Raw genomic sequence first — 25,847 nt, 5'->3', positions numbered from 1 at the left:
ACATAAAAATGAACAAACCTCAAGTAGATTATGCAATTAAGCGGGCGGCGCTTTACTCTAACAGTACGCACTTTAAACAAATACAAAGGAGCACAAACAACAATGAATTTAAGATCATAAAAAAAAATATCACAAGGAATAAGAAAAATTGACCTGAGACGAATAAATTACAAATGACAAGCGCGACGGGAGTTTGATATAAAATTTCGAGTTGAGTGGGCGTTTTCAAAATGTCGACGAATTTCAAGGGCATTCTCTAAATCAATCGGGCCGTCACGTGTTAAGTTTCACACAGATGAATACTTTACCATCTCTCAGCTTCCGGGGTGCATCCTGGCGTCTTTATGGGCGATTGAAAACACATAGTATCCACGCGAAAGGTTTCCTCGGTCGTGACGATGAAGATGCAAAAAGGGTTCAAACACCTAGTTCCCCGGCTCCTCTTCCTCTCGGGATCGGTGGATCTCCGTGGTATGGCGCGGTTCGGACGTCGCATCTGAGCGGTCGTTGTAGGCGTCGTCGGGGCATCAACATCTCTCTCTATACGTCTCTCTGTCGCGGCTGGTAGGCGTCGTCGGGGCGTCAACATCTCTCTCTACGTCTCTCTGTCACGGCTGGTAGGCGTCGTCGGGGCATCAACGTGGCGGATGGTAGGCATCATCGGCGTATCAATAGGGCGGCGTTCGACGTTCTCTCTCTCTCCACGGCGGCGGATAGGCATCATCGGCGTAGTTTCTTCTGACATCGGGCGAATCGACGTAACACCCTCATCTCTCTTCTTCCTCTAGCCCGCCATAGTTTCCGGTGTTCCTCGTTTCTCAAAAATTATAAATGGCGTAAGGTAATCACGGAAACACGGTTTCGCTTCAACTTCCCCCAGCGATTGAGGTAGGCGCACTCGTGTAGACTTACTGCCTATCACACACACTGGTGTTCGCACAACACAACAAAGTCCACTGTACACGAAAGGTAGCACGAAGGTGCTCTCGTTCCAAGAATCGCGGCAAAACTGTATATGGAGAGGTAGCACGGAGCTGCTCTCGCTACAAGGATCGCGGTAAGACTGTGTATCGAAAAACCATGTCCTTCGTTTTATTTGGATTTTGAAAAAGGATGCTAGGCGCACGTTGGAGTGACGCTTCCGGAGGTTATTCCACCACGCTCTATTGTCTCCAAACTAGGACGGACCGTGTCCGAAGTTTACTTGTGCGGATTAAGCCTCCGCCTGGTTGTCGCCCATAGCTCAATTGCAATCGCTGTCCACAAACTGATCAATTAGAACCGATTTGATCTGGCGTCCGTAATTGTCGCTTGATCGTGACGAAACTCCACACATCCGTCCTTGCACACATGCCGCTGCGCTGGTATAAGTTTCACATGAATCTGACCGTTTGAAACCGAGATATTTAAATGTTTGTCATTATGGTCGAATTTCCTAAGCTTTAGACACATAGCGTGACCCTTCAGGTGCTCAACCTTAACACACGCGAACGTCTCGTTCCTCCCATCCGCTTGGCAAAAATCAAATAACAGTTGGGCTGAAAAGTTCGTAGACTAACATAGTAAAAAATATTTTTTTGACAAAATTCGATTTTATTATTCAATATAGTTGCCTTTGAGGGCGATACAATGATTATAGCGGTCATACAATTTTTCGATGCCATTTTTATAGTACGGTTTCTCTTTAGCCTCAAAATAGGCCTCAGTTTCGGCGATTACCTCTTCATCAGTGCTAAATTTCTTTCCAGCGAGCATTCTTTTAAGGTCTGCAAACAGGAAAAAGTCACTGGGGGCCAGATCTGGAGAATATGGTGGATGGGGAAGCAATTCGTAGTCTAATTCATATAATTTTGCCATCGTTTTCATTGATTTGTGACACGGTGCATTGATCGATTGTGAGCACGCGCGGCACCCATTTTGCACACAGCTTCCGCATGTTCAAATATTCATGCACAATATGTCCAACACGTTTCTTTGATATTTTTAAAGTCTCAGCTATCTCGATCAACTTCACTTTACGATCATTTAAAATTATTTTGTGGACTTTTGTGATGTTTTCGTCGGTAACAGCCTCTTTGGGGCGTCCACTGCGTGCATCGTCTTCGATGCTCATTTCGCCTCGTTTAAATTTAGCAAACCACTTCTCAACGGTTGATTTTCCTGGTGCAGAGTCCGAATAATGTTTATCAAGCCAAGCCTTGGCTTCAACGGTATTTTTTTTCGCCAAAAAGCAATGCTTTATTAACACACGAAATTCTTTTTTATCCATTTTTTCACAATAACAAAAGTTGCTTCACTCACAATGCTATATCTCACGAACTAATTATCCGGCAGCTGTGAAATTTATACACGTATCTTTTGAAGGTTAGTACTAAGTAAAAATCACATGGATTTAATTCTAGTAACGCCATCTATGAGTCAGCCTATGAACTTTTCAGCCCAACTGTTATGTAATCTTACAAATTAAAACACTCAACACTTTGAATCAACACGTCTTTTTACCGCTACATACATGAATAATAATGATAATAATAATAATGACGGTAAATCTGACTGTCACAATAGAAACAATAGGAAGTATTCTTTTGTTCTGGCCCGCCGCGAAATAGTCCATAATTTACAGTGTTCAATAGATTGATTGTTCACTCTTTCCCCCGTGACACAATCAATCAACGAAAGTGTTGAATCACCGTTATTTTTAACACAAATGTAGGGCCCAACAAAGAGTTCACAATATTTCTTGATTACCCTATCTTTCATGCCACCAGGATTTTGATTTTTTAAGAAGATCAAATTCCCCTCCTCAAAGTTACGATTAGCTGCCTTTTTGACATTAAGTTTTCTCAACTTTTCCTGTCTTTTGCCGAAACTGGTTAAATTTGACATAACCAATTTGCCATCCCAGGTCACATTATCACCCACGTCCAAAAGCAGTATGTCGGTCAACCTCCTCGACATATTTAACCCGAGTTCCGGAGGCGAAAATAACGTTTAAATTTTAATTTTACACAAGATAAGTGTTTAAAGAGTTTCTATAAAATTTGAGAGCTTGATCTGCCAAATAGCCAGGAAAATGTTTTTTCACAGATATGAATTCATGTTTGGACAAACTCAGCAATCTTAACTGAATACGTGCAAGAAGAATTATCTGATAGACAGAAGCAACAACAAACAGCTGATGACACCAGCCCCGTAAGTACGTGGCGAATAAATTCTGTTACCTAATGTTTCACCATCATTATTGTTAGTTACGTATTTACACCACAAATAAACCACGACACTCGTAATGAGCGAATCAAAAGTAAGTTTCCGTAGGACTCATAACTTCACGTTGCTATCCCAAATTTTAGATAAAGTGTGTTCGTATCTATTGAATATTGACTATAACAGTTAACCTTTATTATAACCCTGTAATCGTTATTGAGAGACACATTCTATTACAGAAGCTCCAAGACGGACTCGTGTCAGGATCAAACCATTATTATGCGGCAAACGTCCTCTCGACATTCTTCCGTTCTCACATAACCTATGCGTGGAGACATCTTTACAAGGATGAACAAATATGACAACTAGTGTCCCCCCGATGTTCCCCTATGTTCCTTTAGAACGCCCAAATTCTCAATTTTTACTACAATAGGTTCGTGCTAAAATTTCACGACGATACTACGTAGTATGCACATTTAGCATCAGATTTGAAATGAAGCTACCTACATCATGGAAATGAAATCGAATCTAAGGCTTATAGAGAAGTCACTTGCTTCTAAATGATGGTGAAGTATCATAACTCCACATAAGCTTCTATCTTCAGAATTCCTGCACTTAATTGTCCTTAAGATTCCTAATCCTGAGTATTAGTTTGACTCAAGATCCCCGATGAAATTACGTATCAAAACCAAATTAATATTAAAAAAAATATTTATACTCGAAATCTCTTCCTAAGCACCCCAAAGATACATAAATTATAATATTTGCCCATTTAAAATATATTACGTGCAATATTTACATTTGTACAAAGCAAAATTACTACAACTAATTAAAGAGTGATGATAGCTCCGATGACCTCACTAGGTTTCATCTTTGAGCAATCATACTCTCCCAATCACATCTCATGAGATTTTCTTCTGACATGAGTACGATGCCAAACCAGTCGTACTCTGTACAAAAGAGACAATGCCCAAAGAAGACAAATACTAGAAGTTTCCCCCCAAACTTTTGTTCTGATATGTTTCCGAGGACACTTCTTTGTTTTTCTTTTCTTAATATGGCTAGGATGTAAGGGCACTCTCCCTCCCGCAACTGTTCGACTGACTCCAGAAGTTTTCTTGACCTGAGTTTCCCCTGGTGATTTCATTTTATCTCTGATGCACCTCCTGCACTTGACTGAATAACCAGCTCCTAATTTCATCGAAGAAACAACAAATATCATACTGGCCTTTCTTTTGCCCATGGGAACATGCCTTGGACCACACCAACTGCAACTTCTGAGTTCGACTACATAATTCCCCACAACAATCTGCGGTGAATAATCAGATATTGGTTTGACTACATTGAGTACCGAATGATCTTGATCTAAGGACATTTCAGGTAAGTAATTACAAGTTTCAGACAAGACAGAGTTATTCTGAGCAGTTTTTGTATCAGTGTGTGTGTGACGAAGATTCAACTTGCTTACAGAACACCCTGTATCACTTTGCACCGTGCGAACAAGCTTACCCCACGAAGACGAACCCAGAGAACAACTTTCTTCGGAACAAATACCTGATAGAGAAACTTGCAAGTTCGGTTTTGGGATAGAAATAACATCCCTGTGGAAGCCGACAGAGAAAGGCTCATCCCTGTTACCTGACGCCCCAAGAGCACCCTCCTTGCCTATAATATGTTTTCCATCATTTCCCTCGTAATGTTTTTGTTCTAACGCTACGTTCTGGTTACGTTCGCTGGTACACTGTGCACCCCTTTCTGACCAGGAAGTCCGAGTGCCAGTGCAGTAGTCATATTTGACCAAACGTGAAATACACAAGCAATCTGTAACCGCAAGAGAAGTAACAGCATCATTCGAATGTTCACAAGTTTCATGAACACCCTGTATTTCTGAATCCCATCTATTTACTAGAGGTTCACACTTCTTATCTAGCCCTTCAGCTCTACTCATGCATTCTAATCTGTATTGAGAAACTTTCAAAGTGAGATCATGAAGACCCTCACTTGTTTTGACTAGATCTTGATGCAAGTCTAAGATACATTTGCTGGTATCACTGAGGTCTGACTGAAGTTCCCCCACCAACCTACTAGTGTGAGCGGTAAGTTCAGACTTCAGCAATTGGTTACTGTCATTCAAAACTGACTTCAGCAACTCAATACTTGCTTTCGACGCTTGAAACCGTTGATCATTCCTTTCATCACTTTGCTTGATGAACGCGAACAATGATTCCAAGGTCACAGGTTCGTTTTCAGTTCCCATTTTTTTTTTTTTAATTAATTTGCTTAATGCCTATTGAAACTTTTAACACTGCCATCTCATAATCTTAATGTAACGTGCCTGCGGCTCGAAAACTCAAAACTGAAACTTGAAATGTTCATGTGACGTACTCAACGTGTGCCAGTACACACTATGGGAGGTTCGTGGCCTTGATGAATAGGTATGCTAAATGGAAACTATCACACTACGATCAATCCCATTTAGATGAACACTGAAATTATTTTAATTCAGCCCACAATTTCAATGTAACCCATTACTCTGGTAGCGCTGGTCGCTGTGTATATTAATGTACAGGATTATGTATCAATAGGCATACTAAGAAATAAAGTAAAAATTTGCAAACATGTTCACTTCACTCAATTACATGAAATTCGTAGAGAAACAAGTAAGTTTCACCCAACTGAAATTGTATTTTTCAACGATTGAAGTGCCAATTCACATCAGTTCACCCTATATGTGAAACTGAATAACTCGCATACTAATTACGGTTCATGAAAAAACTGAATAGTAAACAACAATTCCCATTCCAATTGATAAAAATTTTGATTCACCATACACTTTTCTAACCCTCTCTCCCAAACCTAGCTCGTTTGTGTAAATATCAGCTGATGTACTGAAGACTGGGTCTCAAGAAAAGTTACCCAAGGGAGGCTGTGTACATAAATCTAAGATTAGGATCTGAACTTCAGTGAACGTAACCCTTTAACCCGACCTAATTGATGACTCAACTGTCATAGATATTCCTGGGCATTATTCATACTTAAGTGACCAGCACAAAATGAACTTCTTCCTGAAAAGCAACATTTATATTAATTCATATATGTATATTCATAATGCACAGAAGGAGCCTTTGTTTTGATAAATGTCAACACAAGGAAATAAGATATTAATATATTTTATTATTACTAGAGAGGAAAATAAACCAATAAACTAACTTTCAGTACTTATGACATTCAATTTACCTACTATGCCCTATAGCAGGTTACATATTGCTTCATTCAACTTGAAGAAAATTATTACTCCCTGTGACTAAAATAACAAAAGAAAATGTGATACAATGAATCAGCTGTTTTAGGCTATCATCTCATGACCTAATAATCCAGCACAATTAATTCGACAAATTCTATCGATTACTTTTGTGGATATTATGAAAGAAATTCAATAACAGAACTTTGTTTATACCTCGCTTGAACCTACATTAATTATTTAATGCAAAACTTCAACTTTTCGTGCTTACAGCAGGCATAGTTATTTCTATATGCAGCACAATGTTTTACCCTTGTTCAGCTAACAAAACTCTGACAACATAGTAATAATATGAATTGTGTGCATTAAGTAGAATATTCAACGAATATTTACATTTAACGATTTACAGTTTCCAATTGCTGATCAGCTGTATTTTTACGCCAATATGGCTACCCCACGCGCTGCTTTCTCGCTCAAACTAACGGTGAGATGCATACTGATTAATGGCCATTAACGACGCACACGAATGCTAGCATATTTTGCGAAGTAGAAATCTTTAATGCAGTTATTCCTACAGACGTCTGGGAGCACTTAATATATAAAGTTTGGTACTTACAGCCAATGACCGAACCACGATCCGTAGATCACTTGCACAACAAAGTTATCAAATATCGGCTGTATCCTTACTTGGTGAACCGATATTCTTTGCGTTATGTTTCCTGAACCTTTATGGATCATTTACGCCATATGAATTGCATGGCAAATTTCCAGATGTTCGGATATTCCTTGATATTCTTTTCCGAACAAAACCTTATGGGCTCTCCATCTTCCTTTCCCCGGACGAACGAACGAACTGAATCGATCTTTTCCCCGTTCGTCAACAAACGAGTCCGCTCTTCAATTCGCCGTAATAAGTTCAACGTTTCGAACTCAGCTGCTTCAAATACACTTGTAAAGTTCGAGTTTTCACTTAAATCCACTTATTAGAATATCACATTACTCACATAACCAACACAACCATTTTTCTGTCCAGAATCGGCCCGGAAACCGTAATCCCACATGGTATGTGAACCGATTATATGAATCATTCCTTTAACCGTTCCTTACACTGTTGTCTTTTCGTGTACAAGATTTTAACTACAAAGTCCACCAATAGAATGATAAACGTAGTGTGGTAGCTTTGATGAAATTTACCAAAAGTAAACGTGAATTATTGAAGTACACTAAATAAGTACATACAAATATGTTCATTATAACATTTCTTGTTATACAGTGTACTAAGACTCACATCATGGGTGCATATACCAAAAATATGTATTTGCAGGTAAATTAGGCAACACCACCTCAAGCTGACCTATTACTACCTATTTATTAGTATGTTATTTTACATAACTGTCACCATTAAGTGACTACTTATATTCCTTCAAACAAAATACTGTTGCTTGTCTCACCATGAACAGCTGATTGATTTACCTAGAAAAGTGCACATACTAACAATATGTATTTGCAGGTAAATTAGGCAACACCACCTCATGCTGTCAAATTACTACTTATTAAATTATGGTTGCATCAAAATACACCCAATTAAAAAAGGTTTAACACAATCTAGTCATGGATTTTCAAGCAGCACAGCTGATTCGACACTACGTCTTTGTGTGCTACAAGCATGCCCATATACGGACAAGTGACTTTCAAAATCAAGATAAATGTTGATAATATACTTTATCAATAATTGTAACCTAGATGCAAATCTTAATAGTTTACATCCAACCTTAGTTCCACCTTTTTTGGAAGGTTTACTTTAGCTTTATGCTAGTTTCACAATAAAATTCAATTTTTTGTGGCAATGGTGTAGTCCGCAATATTCTTTGACCACGAGATTTAGCACGAACGATCTACCATCTTCTTCGCAACACACACAAGCATGCTACTAAATATGAACGTATATCAGGCAGATCTACCGATAATGTATGTAGACATGAGCTCATGCATTAAATTATGATGAACATCTGCTTACCTCATTGCAGGTTGGGTGGCAGAACATTAATCGCATCTCCTAGCTCTTTGTTTTCCATCATACACAATGTCCTATTGACACATCATGTTTAACATATATGTCCGGCTGATCTCCAATCATTCATCCTTAAAAATCAATTTGTCATCATGCTGTGTGAATGCCATAATCCCATCATTATTTCTTCCCGCGTTCCTTTTTTCAGCACTTCAACGATCGTCCATCAATGTACTACTTTTCTCTCTCAGCCCTCTTCCTTTCGGGGCCCTAACAACTTTTTTTACATAACACGTTTTACCACGTCAACACAACAATTTTTTCAAATACAATTTCGAGTAATATAAGCATATGTATATGTGTCACAGATCTTATTGTAATAAAACTTTAATAATCATAATTGCTTTATTTATGCAGAAAAATGGAGAATACAGCGCTGTATGAATTATAACTTAGTAACAAGTGTGCAAATTGCAGGAACCGATAAAATCACCATCTGCTCAAAATGTCCCTGTGCATAAGCGACATTAAACTTTTCGCGGTATTTCTCAGCCCTGGCCCAAAACCATGGTAACGGTTGAAGTTTTTGCGTGCGATGACGTGTAACCGGCCAAGTGAATGCATCACTTCAATGTGAAGTCACGTGAAATGACAAAACGAAAGTGTGCAAGTATGCAGATATTAAACGCCAGAACAAGAACAATGTCTAGATGAGGATGTGTATTCGGAATTTTTTAAATCCCGACATTCGGGACGGGAAATATTTGCAATTTCTCGACTAGTCGGGAAATCTCAAATTCTCATTTTCACCTTAAGTGATTTTCTTTGCATTTCTGGAATGAAAACTAACAATTCCCGATATGTTCCAGACACTTGCAACGTAGAAAACGTCAAGAATTAATACCGTTTTAAAATGACCATTCGGTATTTCCCGACTGCTCGGGATCCAGAAATTTAGGGAAGTCATTTGCTGAAGTCGTGATAGGGACGGAATTTTTCCTTCCTATCCCGGTCCCGACTTTCCGAGATACTGCACACCACTTGTTATTATTATTTATTTTAGTTCAGCACAAGATACATCTTCCAAGTACGTTGAACATAATATATACATTATATATGTTTTTCAAAAGGATTCTTCGGTCACTGAGCTTTGGATTCGTGTGGAAACGCTAACGTGAATCATGCTAATGCTAGAATCTGCAGTGCGCATTTCTGCCCAGAAGATTATGTACGTAATCTGAAAAGTCAACTTTTAGGTTTACATCGAAGAAAGATCCTTAAGCAAGATACCTTCGACTCCTTATTATGAGCAGGAATGTAGGGAGTATAATCCTGGTAAATACTTCGCCTACCATTTCTTTGCCATTGGTGTACAATTCTCTCTCGCTTTTTCCCTACATATTCACATAAAGCAATAAAAATACAAACTGCTAACTTTTCATTCCATTTTGGTTATTTATTAAACGGTACGTGTTTGTATTTATATTTGATAAATTTACTTTGCTCTTCCGGCCATTTAAGTCAGTTGAGATTATGAAGAAGTGATAAAATAGATGAATGGCCAATCACAGTTCCCCTTACTTACAAGAGCGACTACAAGAAAAAGAACCTTCCTCCTCTTCCGTTCAACTCGGACTATAAGAGAGTATGCTCCACTCTCCCCATCCCCTCCACACTGGAGTACGGTGCACAGGAGTCGCGAGTCTGAGCAGGTTTCCTTGATTGTGGTTCCACTATAATAGTAATATAAAAGTGTACACTCACCACCCTTAATTCTCCGGCAGTTTGTTTCTTTATACATCATATTTGGAGAAGATACAATTCAATCTATAGTTGTACGTACACTGTATATAACACACCTTATTACTGACTTCCTTGACCCTGGATGTATTTTCTCTTCGGTGAAGATGTTGTACCTAAACCAAAAAAAAACTCAAATAATGAATTCGATAATGTAAATCATTTGATGAAGTGAACTAATTCTGAGTGGACTAATCGTAAAGGACATAATCAGCTCAGATCCTATTACTTCTTCATGGTATGTGACGTAAAGTTCCCGCCCAACCGTTTGACGGCGTTAGTGGTTATCGCATCTCCTTTTCCATAGCCTGTAGTACACATCCTCATCTAGACATTGTTCTTGTTCTGGCATTTAATATCTGCATACTGCAACACTGTCGTTTTGTCATTTCACGTGACTTCACATTGAAGTGATGCATTCACTTGGCCGGTTACACGTCATCGCACGCAAAAACTTCAACCGTTACCATGGTTTTGGGCCAGGGCTGAGAAATACCGCGGAAAGTTTAATGTCGCTTATGCACAGGGACATTTTGAGCAGATGGTGATTTTATCGGTTCCTGCAATTTGCACACTTGTTACTAAGTTATAATTCATACAGCGCTGTATTCTCCATTTTTCTGCATAAATAAAACAATTATGATTATTAAAGTTTTATTACAATAAGATCTGTGACACATATACATATGCTTATATTACTCGAAATTGTATTTGAAAAAATTGTTGTGTTGACGTGGTAAAACGTGTTATGTAAAAAAAGTTGTTAGGGCCCCGAAAGGAAGAGGGCTGAGAGAGAAAAGTAGTACATTGATGGACGATCGTTGAAGTGCTGAAAAAAGGAACGCGGGAAGAAATAATGATGGGATTATGGCATTCACACAGCAAGATGACAAATTGATTTTTAAGGATGAATGATTGGAGATCAGCCGGACATATATGTTAAACATGATGTGTCAATAGGACATTGTGTATGATGGAAAACAAAGAGCTAGGAGATGCGATTAATGTTCTGCCACCCAACCTGCAATGAGGTAAGCAGATGTTCATCATAATTTAATGCATGAGCTCATGTCTACATACATTATCGGTAGATCTGCCTGATATACGTTCATATTTAGTAGCATGCTTGTGTGTGTTGCGAAGAAGATGGTAGATCGTTCGTGCTAAATCTCGTGGTCAAAGAATATTGCGGACTACACCATTGCCACAAAAAATTGAATTTTATTGTGAAACTAGCATAAAGCTAAAGTAAACCTTCCAAAAGAGGTGGAACTAAGGTTGGATGTAAACTATTAAGATTTGCATCTAGGGCAAATCTTTGATTTGACTTGCTATATTTCTTTGCCTTTTGTGCCACTTTTGGCAAATTTGCAAAGATGGGGATGAGTCATAATATGATGAAATGGATGAATCGAGACTCACAAACATCCAAGCCCAGCCATGATTCGAACCCGGGACCCCTGGCATCATAGTGCGATGTGTTAACCACTTTGCAACCGGGGCCAGCATAGAGGGCAAATCATACCCATGAAGAAATAGGTCAACGGATGAATAAAGATTATGATTATTATAAGGTCCCATAGCATCCTCTATAAAAAGTAAAGGTGTTAAGCTAGGTACAATTGGTCATGATAGAAATAGGTTAGGCCTAAAGGGGGGGGGGACATATTTGTGTGTTCCAAGTGGAAGTTTGCCATATTGAATTCAACCACGGCTATCTTTATTTCAAAGGACGCCGCAATCCTGCAATTTGGCAATGCTGCCTTTTTAGTCTGCCTTTATGTCATTGTTACAGCTCTTTGATGTTGCTGATTTATTTTGCACATGATAATTAAAAATCTTAATGACATCAATATTTTATATTTATTACATTTAATGATTCACCACATGTGAAAAGTAGCATGCGAAAAGCTCTGTGAAATGCTGGTATGTGGCTCAGAAAATCCAATGTATATTTCTTGACAACTTAATAACATATAACATACTGCTTTACTTTGTACCTAAAGATATCTGTTTGGCGGTTAAGTGAGAATAGATAATTTACTCTGATAAACATACTTTTAATTTTTCCATGCAAATTTTTCTCGCGATCCATTTTGCCACCTGTCTGGTGGCCTGACGAAACCTTACAGTGGTTGTTATGTGTGTATTTGTGCAAAATCGATCGCAAAAAAAAATGCATGGGAAAATTAAAAGTAAGTTTATCAAAGTAAAATACTGCTTTACTTAATGAAAACTAACATTGAATACACTAGGGAATACAATTTGAGCCAATGAAGTAATTATGGGATGAACAGAAAATAATTACTTTCCAACATCTATACGTTCATTTGTTAATGTTTCTTCGAATTGGCCGACTGATGTCATGGTTTACAGGGTTGCCAAATTGAAGACTCCAGCCTCACTTGGAATAAAGATGGCTGTGATTCAACTCAAAGTTTCTAATGGGAGGGGGTATACAGTATCAAATCAGAGTAGAATTTCATGAGAAGTGCAATGCTGTAGTTTTTTTAAACCTATCTTTAATCAGGAAAAAGTTATGATTGCATGATCGTAACAAAAATCTCTTATTTTCCAGGTGCGAGAAAACAGTGCCACAATGCTTCTAACATGTTTTGGAACACCCTGATCATTGCCTGACATTGACTGATCCTGTCTCACCAAACTTTTGGAGAAATTGCGGAACTGTCACATGTGACACTGGATCTCATTTGGGGTGTCATTTGAAATCATTTGCAATGGCATGTGCACTTCTCTCTCCAGACAAGCAGTACAATCTCAAAGTGTTGCCAGTAACTCTATTTGCTTACTACTAAAACTAGGTTATCAACATTAATTGCATACAAAGCAATGATTTATGGCAGTGGTTAGCACAGCGGGCTATGACACCAGGAGTCCCAGATTTACTAAAACTAGGTTATCAACATTAATTGCATACAAAGCAATGATTTATGGCAGTGGTTAGCACAGCGGGCTATGACACCAGGAGTCCCAGATTTGAATCCCGACTGGAGTATGGGTTTGTGAGAACAAAAAAAGGTCATGTTTTGTTTATGTCATACCTCCAGTGTGACATATCAGATAGCAACATTCCCAACCATAGTAGATTACGCAACAACATACCTCATTTTGTGGAACTTTCTGCACAACGAGTGCACTGATGTCTTATGACAAGTGAAGTGACACAACTTTTCAAAACTTTTCAGTTGTGTCATATTAGCACTACAAGGAGGAAGAAACTGAAAAATATCATGCTTACTAAAGTTGCATCATTCTAACTTTACCTTCAGTTTGTACACCAGGGTCTCCCTGACCCTGTACCATTAATATACCTCTGCATGCAGGGGCGGCCGGTCATAAGGACGATATGGACGCCGCACTGCAAGTGAACAAGTGAACAAACATTACATTAACATTTATATGTTAGCTTTTACATTGTCTGAATTGCAAATATTCCATTGCTTATAGATCGTTGGTTAGTCGGTTCTGTATTCATTCTTTCGCGACAATTGCAAAGTTTGCACGCCACCGTGCGGGGGAATACGGAACTTCGAGAGAAATCTGGCGGGGCGCCGTCCTCCCACTTGACGAGACGAAGAGCATTCTCAGGCGCGGTCGCGAGGGGCAAGAGGCGAGGGAACTGAGGGAATAACACGCGCGGGATCTGTCCAAGGGAGGACGGAGGGTTTGTCGTCCGAAACCCACCCCCTAGGCGAAACTGGCCCTCTCTCCAGAGAACGGTAAACAATGAAGAGTTGCCAGAAGCAATGAAGTTAACATAAGAAAGAAAATTACCAACCTTTGAAAAAAAAATTATTTTGTATTCCATAATCTTATTCATTTATGACATAAGAGTAGAGCAATAAATAACGCAATTTCCAACGAGGAAAGAAAATGTCGCTATCTGAAAAAGTACAGACTCTTGCATAATTTTTGTTATTTATCGTCGCTTTCTGCTACTTTTCGGTAATCATGACGATGAGGATGAGTGATGGCAGTGGCGTGCCCAAGGGGGGGTTGGTGGGGGTCATAACCCCTCCCTTTGGTCCAATATTCCTAAAAAAAAGAACGTCAAAGGCAAGAAAAGATGGCAAAATGAGGGCTGACTACTAAAACAAGTATACGTAACCCCTCCCTTTCAAAAATCCTGGGCACGCCACTGAGTGATGATATAATGAAATTGATGTAGGGGCACTCGCAAAGAACACACATACCCATGCCGGGATTCGAACCCAGGAGCCCTGGCTTTGTAATGCGGTATGCTAGCCACGGAAGCCGGCTATAGATTCTTGTTACACACAAAATTATCGTACATATGCGTTGTATTTTTTCTGAGTTTAGTGAAAAGTACATTTGGATTAGAATGATGTGGAGTACATCATATAGATTTAAATACATATTTTGATTAGCACGTTTGAAAAAATTCCTGATAATGTGACAAAGTTGTCAAATTTCTTTTCAAGGCGGATCTTAAATAAATTAGAAACCAGTCATCTAAACTCACCAAGAGCCGCTACAGGAATCTGTAAACTACAAATTTCTTAAAATTTGGCAAAATTGTCTGGCAACCCCGAAGCAATAAAACTACTCTTCATTTTCCATGGAAAAGTGAAGCTTTTTCGGTAGTTGTGTGCTATAGTTGTGCATTTGTCGCGATGAACAGTGTGGAAAAATTGTTGGTGCGAAGTTTTTCTACCAGAAGTCTGAAGTCTGGATGAAAAAATAAACATAAAAAACCTAGTCCGAATTTGAATCTAGAACAAGTGTCAAAGAAGGGAGGTCGTGAGTTCACTCGCAAATTTCACGTTGAAGGACAGAAGGATGAATTTTAGTTACAAGCATGTCTGAAGATTTCGGGAGAGCTTCTGGTGACGCAGATACCACCTTTCCAGTGAGATATTTATTTTGGTGCCCTATTTCACATATCAATTAGTCATGTTGGACAGGAGACATTTTCTGTGTAACATTTTACTAGAAATTTTCACGATCAATGCACGTAAATATTCGTCATTGTGCTTATCAAGTTGTGTAAAAATTAATATCCCTTCTTCTGAAATTTTCCCCTCTGTTAAACGACTAAATCTGTTAGAATTCTATTTCTTCTTCCATCTTCTTTGCATTACTGTTAAATAATTATTAATTTAAAACGTGTAAAACATGATATTCGGTAAACAGGAACGTATCAATTTCTTATCACGTTGGCTGTTATACAAAATTCATCATTTAAACTCGCATTACTAGTAGAGCAAATTTGTGCCTGCCCCCGTGGTGGAGTGGTTAGCACATCGCGCTACGACGCCAGGGATCCCGTGTTCGAATCCTGGCCTGGGCATGGATTTTGTGAGTGTCCATTCATCAATTTCATCATATCACTCATCCCCATCTTCGCAAATTAGCCAAATGTGGCACAAAAGGCGAAGTAAAATAAGCAAATCAATAGAGTAAATTTGTGAGCTATCGCCCCTCCACTTTGGATCACCACAAGCCGCCACTGTCTGCATGCATGCACAATGGAAGAAGCAAGTCATTGTTGCCTGTGTGTAAATTTAGTTTGGAGTCGGATGTGTTAACAGGCGGAAGTGCAGTATTTTGCAGATTGAAGTACAGCCAGTGTGATTCATTTAACTTTCTCTCGAATCTTACTAATGCTGTTGACCAAGGCAGCATTTAGTAACGTAAAAAAAGAAAATCTTGTATACTTCGCATTTGAATCCTCTATCGGGGTCTTCTTTACACTTAGAAAGTCAAATGAGAAGTTATATATATTTGCATTAATAAGAACTGCCTTTGGAGTCAGCAGCATTAATGTTATTCTAAAATAAAAACAAGGCAGGCATCTATTTCTTGTGTACTGAAATCTAAATTTTGGTTGTTTAATTATTGATGAATAAAAATTAATTTATACCTTATATTCAGCATTAACATTATAGCACATTTTGTATTTACCTGTAACAATCCAAAGATAGAATTTAATGACAGGGTCAGACCCAGGCATACCAGTCATGTAACAAAAATATATGTCTATCGGTGAAGGGTTAATGAAAAGTTATGTGAAACTGTAGCTGAAACAGGAATTGAACTTCGGCCTTTCACATTCCATGACAGCGCTCTACTGCAGAGGTCCTCAGCTACCTTCTAGCATCCCCACTATTTCCACACCTTACATCTCTGTGTAAATTTAAAATATTCCTTATGGGGACACTGCAACTTCTCATTGCTATTAGACACTATTCACAGATCATCTGTTGACAGTGAGAAGGGAACAGGCTGGACATGGCTTCCTGATGTCAAGGGAGTCTTAAGACCTTAACTGGTTCCTAACTATCTTCCCAAATGCAACATCATTCCTTTGTCAATTCTTGAAGAAGAAACCAGGTGAGTTGAAATTTTGGGTTGTTTTTAAGATGTGTGTCCTGACATAAGTCTTTTGTTCTACTTAAGAACATGAATGGTTAAATATTTTTTATGTCAGTAATACTAATTACACTTTCCTTAACTTCATATCCACAAAAGAAATAGAAAATATTAAATGCGGATTTAGTTTTCTGTAACACTAGGTAAAAGGTAAAGGTAAAGTGTTCCCCTGTGCATAGCACCACGACATGAAGTCGTATAGGGGGTGTGGGGGTAACGCCCCACACTTTCTTGATCCCGTCGTGAGTGGGGGTGATGTGATCAGCACCACGCCCCTGACCGCCTTTACCCCCCAGGTTTCCCCAGGTACCCATGTTATTCGACGATGGGTGGGCGCCGGGGCCGCTTCCACCGTTAGAAAAGTTCCCGGATTTGAACCTGCCGGGGATCGAACCCGGGACCTTTAGTATGGTAGTCAGACGCGTTACCGACTGAGCCACCGCGGCCACTAGACTACAAATTTTAAATTTTGTTCTGTAGAAGTCACGCTAATGCGTATTCTTAAACAATTAAAATCAACTGAATACAAAAGTCAGGTTAAAAAAGTGTCACATCACACTATTTGTCTACAGGTTATCCAAAAAAATAACATTGGCACATATGGAGACATTTGATGTGCATGAAAATGTAATTGTCAAACAAAATGATGTGTTGAACACAAAACCTTAAGTGGAAAATCAGTACATAAAAGTCCATTATATGTATCAACATGGTGAGTTTCCCTTACATTAGAAAGTCAAAATAACAATATAAATGAAATTGTAAAACTACATATAGTTTTGACTTCTCACAATACATGGAGATAAGCAATAACTAGAGGCACATATTTTTGGTAAATAAAAAACAAAATTTCGGTACAAAAACAGTCAATTTCAGGTTCAAAAGCGGTAAATAAAATGAAATTTCTCTGTTATAGTGGTAAAAAAGCAGTATATAAAATGACATTTTGGTTTTTAAAAAATGTGAATTTAATCCCAAATTTGATTTAAAAACTGCACTATTACACAAAATAGACATATCCCTTCTAATAGCACATTAAAGTATTACCAGAATATTAAGTCTATTCCTATATAAAGGGGTCCATTTTTGCTTCTCAAGTATTTAAAGCAGAATTAATCAATTTTCCGTGAATTACATAACTCACAGGTTACTTCACAGGTTACTTCAGACTTCAGAAAGTGTCGCGTCGGTTATAAATGGTAAATTTCGTGTTGAAGAGTCTATTTTGCATTTTGCAGTTCATTTTGTATCATTTCGTGACAAAACAGAAAATGCACCTCACACCTTTCAGAAACATGAAAAAGTAACATTACAATTTGTTATTTTACATTTCGTGATTTCGTTAAAAATGAAATATGCATGCCTCTAGCAATAACACAATTTTTATAGCCAAATAAAGAAGAAAATGTTGCATGATATTAGATTTTTCTCGTACAGGGTGTTCTAAAAGTCACATTAGCAAAGGGAATGAAAATATTCATTACGCTTCAAGTTAAACATTGCACAATGGCTTTCCAAGGCTATTGTAAAACCATAGTAGTGTCATGTGCCACATACATCATTGCAGAAGAATACATCAGGTACACAATTCTATGTTTATTATTCTGGAAAACCCAGCCATATTTGTTGCACAAAATAAAGAGACTACATTTGTTGGTTTGGTCTCACCAAATTGTGGAAACAGCAAATGTCATCACACATATTTTACCATGTAACTACTAATACCTGGGGTACAGTCTTGCTCCTGATCTCCAACCGCATAGCCAAAATGCTGTTTCCACTGTTTTTCCAAGGTCTTCTCTGCGACTTGGGAACAAACAATACACACACATAACAACCACTGTAAAGCGAATTTTTGCAAGTTCTAATCCTTGCCTTTACCACTGGAAGAAAACCAGGAGCCTCTCACAAGATATGTTATGCCACCAAACTGTACAGACACAGTTGCCTTCAGTTTCAGAAGGAAATGTGTATGTGTTATTCCATTGTTATGTTAAGGTCATCAATGTCAGCACTGACATGTTATTGACTTCAATGCATTTCTTTGAACAGCTTACTTGTATTTGATTTGTTGTTTTAGGTCGATTTTATGCACATACAGGCTAATTGGGACTGGACCTACAGTTTAAAGTGTGATCCGAACAACCATGCAATGTGCCTCCAGCAGGTATTGAACCTGGGGCCCCTCCAGTACAAGGCAACATTGTGACCATTACGCCATCAGGGTGCCGGAGCTTACATGTAAAAAACAAAATGCAGAATACTTTTGCGTGCTATGTGCTTGGATATGCTACATGAAAGAATAGCATTTTTCTAACTTACAAACGTAATAGAAATAGAACAGTGCGTATTCACAAAATTTTTACACTGTACTCAAAGCATGAGGGGTTGGAACATAATAATAACCAGCCATTCCCTTCTGCCAAAAGTGTGTAGGCTAGAGTAATTCAATACAAGTAGAATAAGATGTGAACATTCACTGTAACTGTTAGATTGTAAAAATGTAACTGCTTTTGCACTCAATTGTTTAATCATTTGAGTGATTTTTTGTTGTACTTCACACTAAATTCAATTGTTTATAACTCTTGACAGACACATGCGAAATGTGTTGAAACATCAAGTAATAAAAGGGTGCAGTCACTACACAAGTAAACACTTTTTATCAATTTTTCTCTTGCATTGTTGTTATTATATGTCCTTTGTCTGCCACTTTTAGTGACTAGCAATAACATGCATAGATACAATTGATGAAGAGACATTACAAAGGATATCTATGCTCCAGTCAGACTGAAACTCAGGAGCAGAGATGACCAGATTCTTCTATTCAAATATCAATCATTGGAGTTTTCACTGGGTGATCAAAACATGACTACATCTGAATATATTAGCAGAATGCTCTAAATTTCCATCTAAATATTTAAGTGCAACTGAGGTTACTTATGCTTCTTGTACATAATACACCATGTCCACAAATTATTGATTCTGTAAGACTATATTTTCACCAATAATGAACAGAAATACATGATATTAGCATCATTTGAAAAGTAATATTTGAAGTTTTACACAGACCTTAAATGCATCGACAATCAGCAGGGCAGATGTCGAGGCAGTATTCCCATTCTCTCACCAAACCTTCTCAGGCATGTTGTGTGTGACGTCTTTGATGGTGGTTTTGTTGGTCACCAAACTTCACAGTGAGCAATTTCTTCCTGTGAGGGTTTCATCAAAGCCAATGTTTACGTTCCTCCACGGACAGTGTCAGAATTTCAAAGGTGCATCAACACCGCCATCGGGAATATCACACAAGGCATGCTTGAGGGGGTTTGGCGAGAATGGGAGTACTGTTTGGCCACCTGCTGCGTCACATGTGGGGCACACACAGAATGCATTTAAGGGCACTAAAAAACTTCAAACGTTCCTCTTTCACATGGTGGTAATAAAACAAGGTATATCATTAACTCATAACGGGCAAGCTGCCAGATTGTACGCAGAGGGTTAGGCATGGTTGCGTGGACCACTAAATTGAATTACTATTTCCATGAATTATCGAAACACTAGGGAATGTTTTCACAAATTATCATGTATTTTGGACCTTCTTTATGGAATTATGATAAAATTTTATCCACTGTTTCCCTTATTGCAGATTGTATTACTCAATTTATCTAACACTACAAAAATCATCACATACTTGTAAACAGCTCTATAAATACATTGTCCTGTAACATGCATGCAGTTACCCAAAGAAAACAAAATCACACAAAAGATTTATGCAGTCAAAATGAAGGGGAAAAGGTCAATGATTTGGAGCGATAGTCAGTCGAAAGAAGTGCTTCATTATCACTTTTATCAGACTCCAGATCTGATAATTCACTTCTGCTTCTAACTTCTTCTAGTGTGGCAAGGACATTTCCACTAGGGATGGCCAAACGGATCCGGATCCGAAAAATTCGGATCCAAAAGTTACGGATCCGGATCTGGATCCAGATCCGGATCCGAGAGTTTCATATCTCAACCCCATTATAATATTACCACACCTTAAAAGGTATTATTAATGTTCTTCGATTACAAATAAATTTTTCATTAGTTAGTCCTACAAGATTTTTCTTCAAGTGTTGTTCCTGAAATACTTTGCTACGCATTGGCTAACACACTTGTGCACAAAAATAATCTTACTTGTTTAACATAAAATGTCAGAGGTGATTTTGTAAATGCCATTGAAATGAATATGTATTCATTCGAATGTATTGGAAATGGAAACACACATAAATGTGAGACATTCCATTCCAGGATGAAACCTTAACACATTTAACAAGATAGAAACATTATACAAAAATTATACAATTGTTCTAGTTACAGTTTTAAAAATTAAAATAAAACATTATAATATATGCAGTGTTATATAATTACAAAGTGTAAGACTAACAAATGAGGTTATCTAAGAGTCCCCCTCCGATTTCCATGAAACTTGGCAGGTGTATAGAGGGGGCCAAAGGAAGAAATACGTGTTTTTTTGTTTCAGCTAAAAAACGTTTTAGGGGGCAAAACCCCCTCAAATGTCAAGATGAGGACAAATTGAAGTGAGAATCTGACCCCTGTGTCCTCCTCAGATTTCCATGAAACTTGGCAGGAGTATAGAGGGGCCCAAAGGAAGAAATAGGTGTTTTTTTTTTTTGTTTCAGCTAAAAAACTGTTCTATGGGGCAAACCCCCTCAAATGTCAAGATGAGGACAAATTGAAGTGGGGATCTGACCCTTGTGTCCCACTCCAATTTCCATGAAACTTGGCAGGTGTATAGAGGGGCTCTATGCCCCCTGTTTCTTCCTATGCCATATTTACGTGGTTTCGGGGTAAGATCCCCACTTCAATTTCTCCTCATCTTGACATTTGAGGGATGGGGGTGCCCCCTAAAACTGTTTTTTAGCTGAAACACAAAAACACGTACATCTTCCTTTGGGCCCTTCCATACACCTGCCAAATTTCATGGAAATTGGAGTGGGACACAGGGGTCAGATCCCCGCGTCAATTTGTCTTCATCTTGACATTTGAGGGGGGTTTAGCCCCCTAAAACAGTTTTTTTTAGCTGAAACACAAGAACACGTATTTCTTTCTTTGGGCCAATCTATACACCTGCCAAGTTTCATGGAAATCGGAGGAGGACACAGGGGTCAATTCCCACTTCAATTTGTCCTCATCTTGACATTTGAGGGGGAGGGGGTGCCCCATAAAACAGTTTTTTAGCCGAAACAAAAAAAAAACACGTATTTCTTCCTTTGGACCCCTCTATACACCTCCCAAGTTTCATGGAAATTGGAGGGGGAGACTTAGACCTCCCTTGTAAGTGTATTAATTATAAATCGCGCACGCGCGTGCACACAATATATATATGTATGTATGTATATTAGCAGGTAACAATATGTTATAAACACATTCTTACTTTCCAAAGAAGCGCTCATGTGGGATGGCAAAACAGATTTGGATCCGAAAAATCCGGATCCAAAAGTTCTGGATCCTTGGATTCGGATCCAAAATTCGAGATCCGTGGATCCGGATCTGAAAAATTTTAGGATCTGGAACCAACTGGATCCAGATTTTGGATCAGCCAGGATCTGGATCTGGCCATCCATAATTTCCACTAAAAGACAAATTCTCAACTCGGATTCTCGCACCAGGTTCCATACCAAAAGACTTATGCAAAGGGCATTGCATAGTCCGTGGGATCCAAGAGTAGCTATAGCTCTGAAACTACAATGCAGTGAGCGAAGCAGTCCACTTTATGCACAGTAAGGCTAATCGAGACTGGACCTACAGTTTAAGGTGGGATCCGAACCACTATGTTCCTCCACAGGGTATCAAACCTGGGACCACTTGATTACAAGGTGATGATGCTACCACTGCGCCAGTTACGGGTTATGCATTTGTGAAAAAGCATTCCCTTACTGCACACAACCATACACTGCAAATACAGCAGAACCATCATTCTACATCCTTGGATTTTGCACTTTCCTGCTTCATACATTTTCCTTCTTGGTACTAATGAAGCAATATGTTATAAAGTTTTCTCAAATGAATAAATTTTTCCTCAATTTCTTATTTTCCTGAGTTCTTTAGCTACAGTGGTCTGATAAATGCAACACTGATGTTCTGCTGCATATAAAAATGTTCAACAGGATAAAAGGATAAACATGAAAAAATTATCAGCAGGGAATGGATTTATATGTACTAAAAAGAGTGCTAGACATGTAAATGTTTATATAGTTATTATAATCAAAATATGAATATGAAATACAAAATCAACACAACAGTGAAAAGTGGAAATTTTCATTAAGCAAGCATCTCTTGTAGCCAAATAAAATGCATTAGGCTTACATGGCATTAATTGTAATGTATTACAAGATGCTTATTATTGTTACCAAAACAATAGATTAGGGAATTTTCTTTCAAGTGCTGACACGTAGATCTCCCGTGGTCCCTAAAGATAGATCTATTCTGACTGAAAATGCATTCAATATCACGTGAAGTAACGAGAGTATCTTTAAAATATGCAATGCCTTGTCCATCACTATTCCATAATTTATTCGACAGTCTTATTCAAATTTCAAAATTTTCAGTAAGAGAAAGATGTTTATTCTGAAGATTTTTCACTCCTATGTAATGCATGAAAAAGTAAGTTCAATTAAACTTTGTCATTCCTCAAACTTCTGCCAATGACAACCGTTTTGAAATTCAACTGAAGCTGCATCCTCAGAGATACGTCTGAGTCACGGTCTATATTCTGAACAAAGAACTCCACCACTTCCAGACATGTACTCTATCTACTTAGTATTGGCTCAGGTGGCAGTGGGCTGCTAACAAGAATGTTACAAAACCAGATGCATTGTCTATTGTCAAGATTTAAATTAATCACAGAACAAAACGAAGAAAATGCAGATGAATGGAAAACCTTTTCTATTTTTAATGCAAATGTAGTAATAACATGAATATACAATATGTGTTGGGAAATGTTTGAAAACATCTAAAAATAACTAAAATACATCAAATATGTGCAAATAGCTACATATGTATGTAAACATATGAAAAAATAATAGCATTTTTTGAGCTAAAAAGAATTTGCAAAGATATCGCAAAATAACACTGATTTCAGCATCAGGTGATGATATGTATTTGCATATCTGTTCCCTGGTTATGTCATTAAACAATGCACCTACCTTGCTGCTGTGGTCCTCTCTCTCTCTTGTGATCAGATCTGCGAAATGAAACTTCACCAACAGAAGAATCTTCACCAGTTATAACAGTGTCTGCACACTGATCAGAGTCTTGGTTATCCAATGTACTTTCACATTTGTTTTTAACCTGTGAATAAAAATAGATGTCGATACCAGACATAACTATATGCAGACTGTCCATGTAACCAGTAATCACAAGCTTCTTATATTTTAAAATTTTCTTATCTTAGATATAATTTCTTTAAGACTGTCCCCAAACAGACAAGAAATGGTATAGCTCCAGTGATTAAAGTACATTACACAATTCATGTTTCAGGGTAGCCACTCTTTGCCCATGATAAAATTCAAGTATAATTCCTCATTTTCAAGGCAAATTTTCCACAAATTCAAGTGTACAAGCAGATGTTATTTCTATTCTATTGTAAGTATTACTGCCTCTTGCAGACCAAACACAAAGGGTCTCTGTGACTTCACTGCATAAAAAAATTCCAATTCAATTAAATGGCACATACATATTTATAATATTTAATATAAGGTGCGGAGTTTACATTTGGCATTTCAAATATTTAGGCTCGAAATACATCTAGAAACACAAGTAACAAATGTTACGGGATATACAGAGCATTCCCTGACATTCGCTACGAGACTCTGCGGCAAGCGGCCCGGCATCAGTGCTTGTCCTTCCTGGTAAACGGGGTCCGTGACAGTCGCTAGGGTCGGCTATTAAAATTACAGTTTTCATATTGTGTACTAACCTTGACTACAGAAGGTGTTGAAAATGATGTCCCTCTGCTGCAACACATTCCTGGCATCTCCGAAGGAAATTGGCATTTACACATGCAAGTTCGTCTACTGTAATTCTCCCGATTTCTCCTACAATACTCTCTTTTAACTCACGGATGGTGTGCGGATTGTCTTTGTATACTTTATTTTTTAGATTTCCCCATTTTTCTTTCCACTTTTATTCAGAACTGACCCTGTTACTCTAAACTTTTTTATGACGTTTAATATAGTGGTCCTATGTGGAACGGGAACACCAAGGAATTTTGTTGCAAAAAGTTGTCACACTTCTCCACAATTCCTCTTTCCGAAGTAACACCTGACAAGATAAATCCTTTGTAGTAATGTAAACTTTTGTGGTGCCATATTAAGCCACAATCTTCAACACAAGGATATGACCCAACACAACTTCCGAGGGAGGATTATACTGGCATCAGTCTGCAACGTCAACAGAAAGGGAAAGAGAGCGAAGGCAGGGAGAGCGAAAAAAACAGACTGTAGCGTGCAACTGTCGCGGACCCCGTCCACCGGGAAAGACAAGCGCTGATGCTGGGCCACTTGCTGCCAAGTCTCGTAGCAAATGTCAGGGAATGCTCTGTACTAATCTACGAAAAATTATTAATTGTATAAGAATTTAAACTCAAATTTAATTAATCAAGTTCAAGATATCTTATCTTTCAATAATGTTCTATCTGTCAGTGTCTTCAAAGGACACTAACAAAGTAAACAGATTGAGAGAATTATGTTGTGTTTTCAACACAGCTTTATATTCCTTCCTCGATAAAAATAAAAGCTACACAGAAAAATATGCCTCAGGGCATTTAATAATAAAGTCTCTCTCCCACAATCCTACCTAGAGGTGTGGAGATTTTCAACCGGTAATGGGGTGGCGTGGGGTCAGCACGTCGAGCCCTCAGCCATTACAGGAGATATCCGAGACCAGATTATGCTACTAACTCGTAGCTCCCCCAATTTTTTCACAATGGTGGGTGGCCACCGGTCCTATACACAGGCTGAGAACCCAGAGACTGAACCCATGCCATCCCAGAGTCGGAGTCCAAAGCACGGCCATGGAAGAAGTCACCTCAGGGCACTTATAATTATGTATAAATTCAATACGATTTGGATTAATAAAAGTTGCAATTTTTCATGTCTATGGAAAAAAAATTCATGC

General features: G+C 38.3%; 1 protein-coding gene across 1 annotated transcript in view; it reads right to left on the bottom strand.

Annotated features, from left to right (window-relative positions):
- The window catches only part of LOC146002793 (uncharacterized), a 157,616-nt gene that overhangs the window by 108,812 nt on the left and 22,957 nt on the right, over nt 1–25,847 (bottom strand). The window contains exon 3 of the mRNA XM_083140735.1: nt 23,876–24,020. Coding sequence (XP_082996861.1) covers nt 23,876–24,020 — 145 coding nt within the window. The remainder of the gene's footprint in view (nt 1–23,875; nt 24,021–25,847) is intronic.

Source organism: Lepisma saccharinum, chromosome 19, assembly GCF_977018435.1.
Source record: "Lepisma saccharinum chromosome 19, izLepSacc3.1, whole genome shotgun sequence".
NCBI lineage: Eukaryota > Metazoa > Arthropoda > Insecta > Zygentoma > Lepismatidae > Lepisma > Lepisma saccharinum.
Note: the sequence above shows the minus strand (reverse complement) of the source record. Positions and strands in the feature narration are given on the sequence as shown.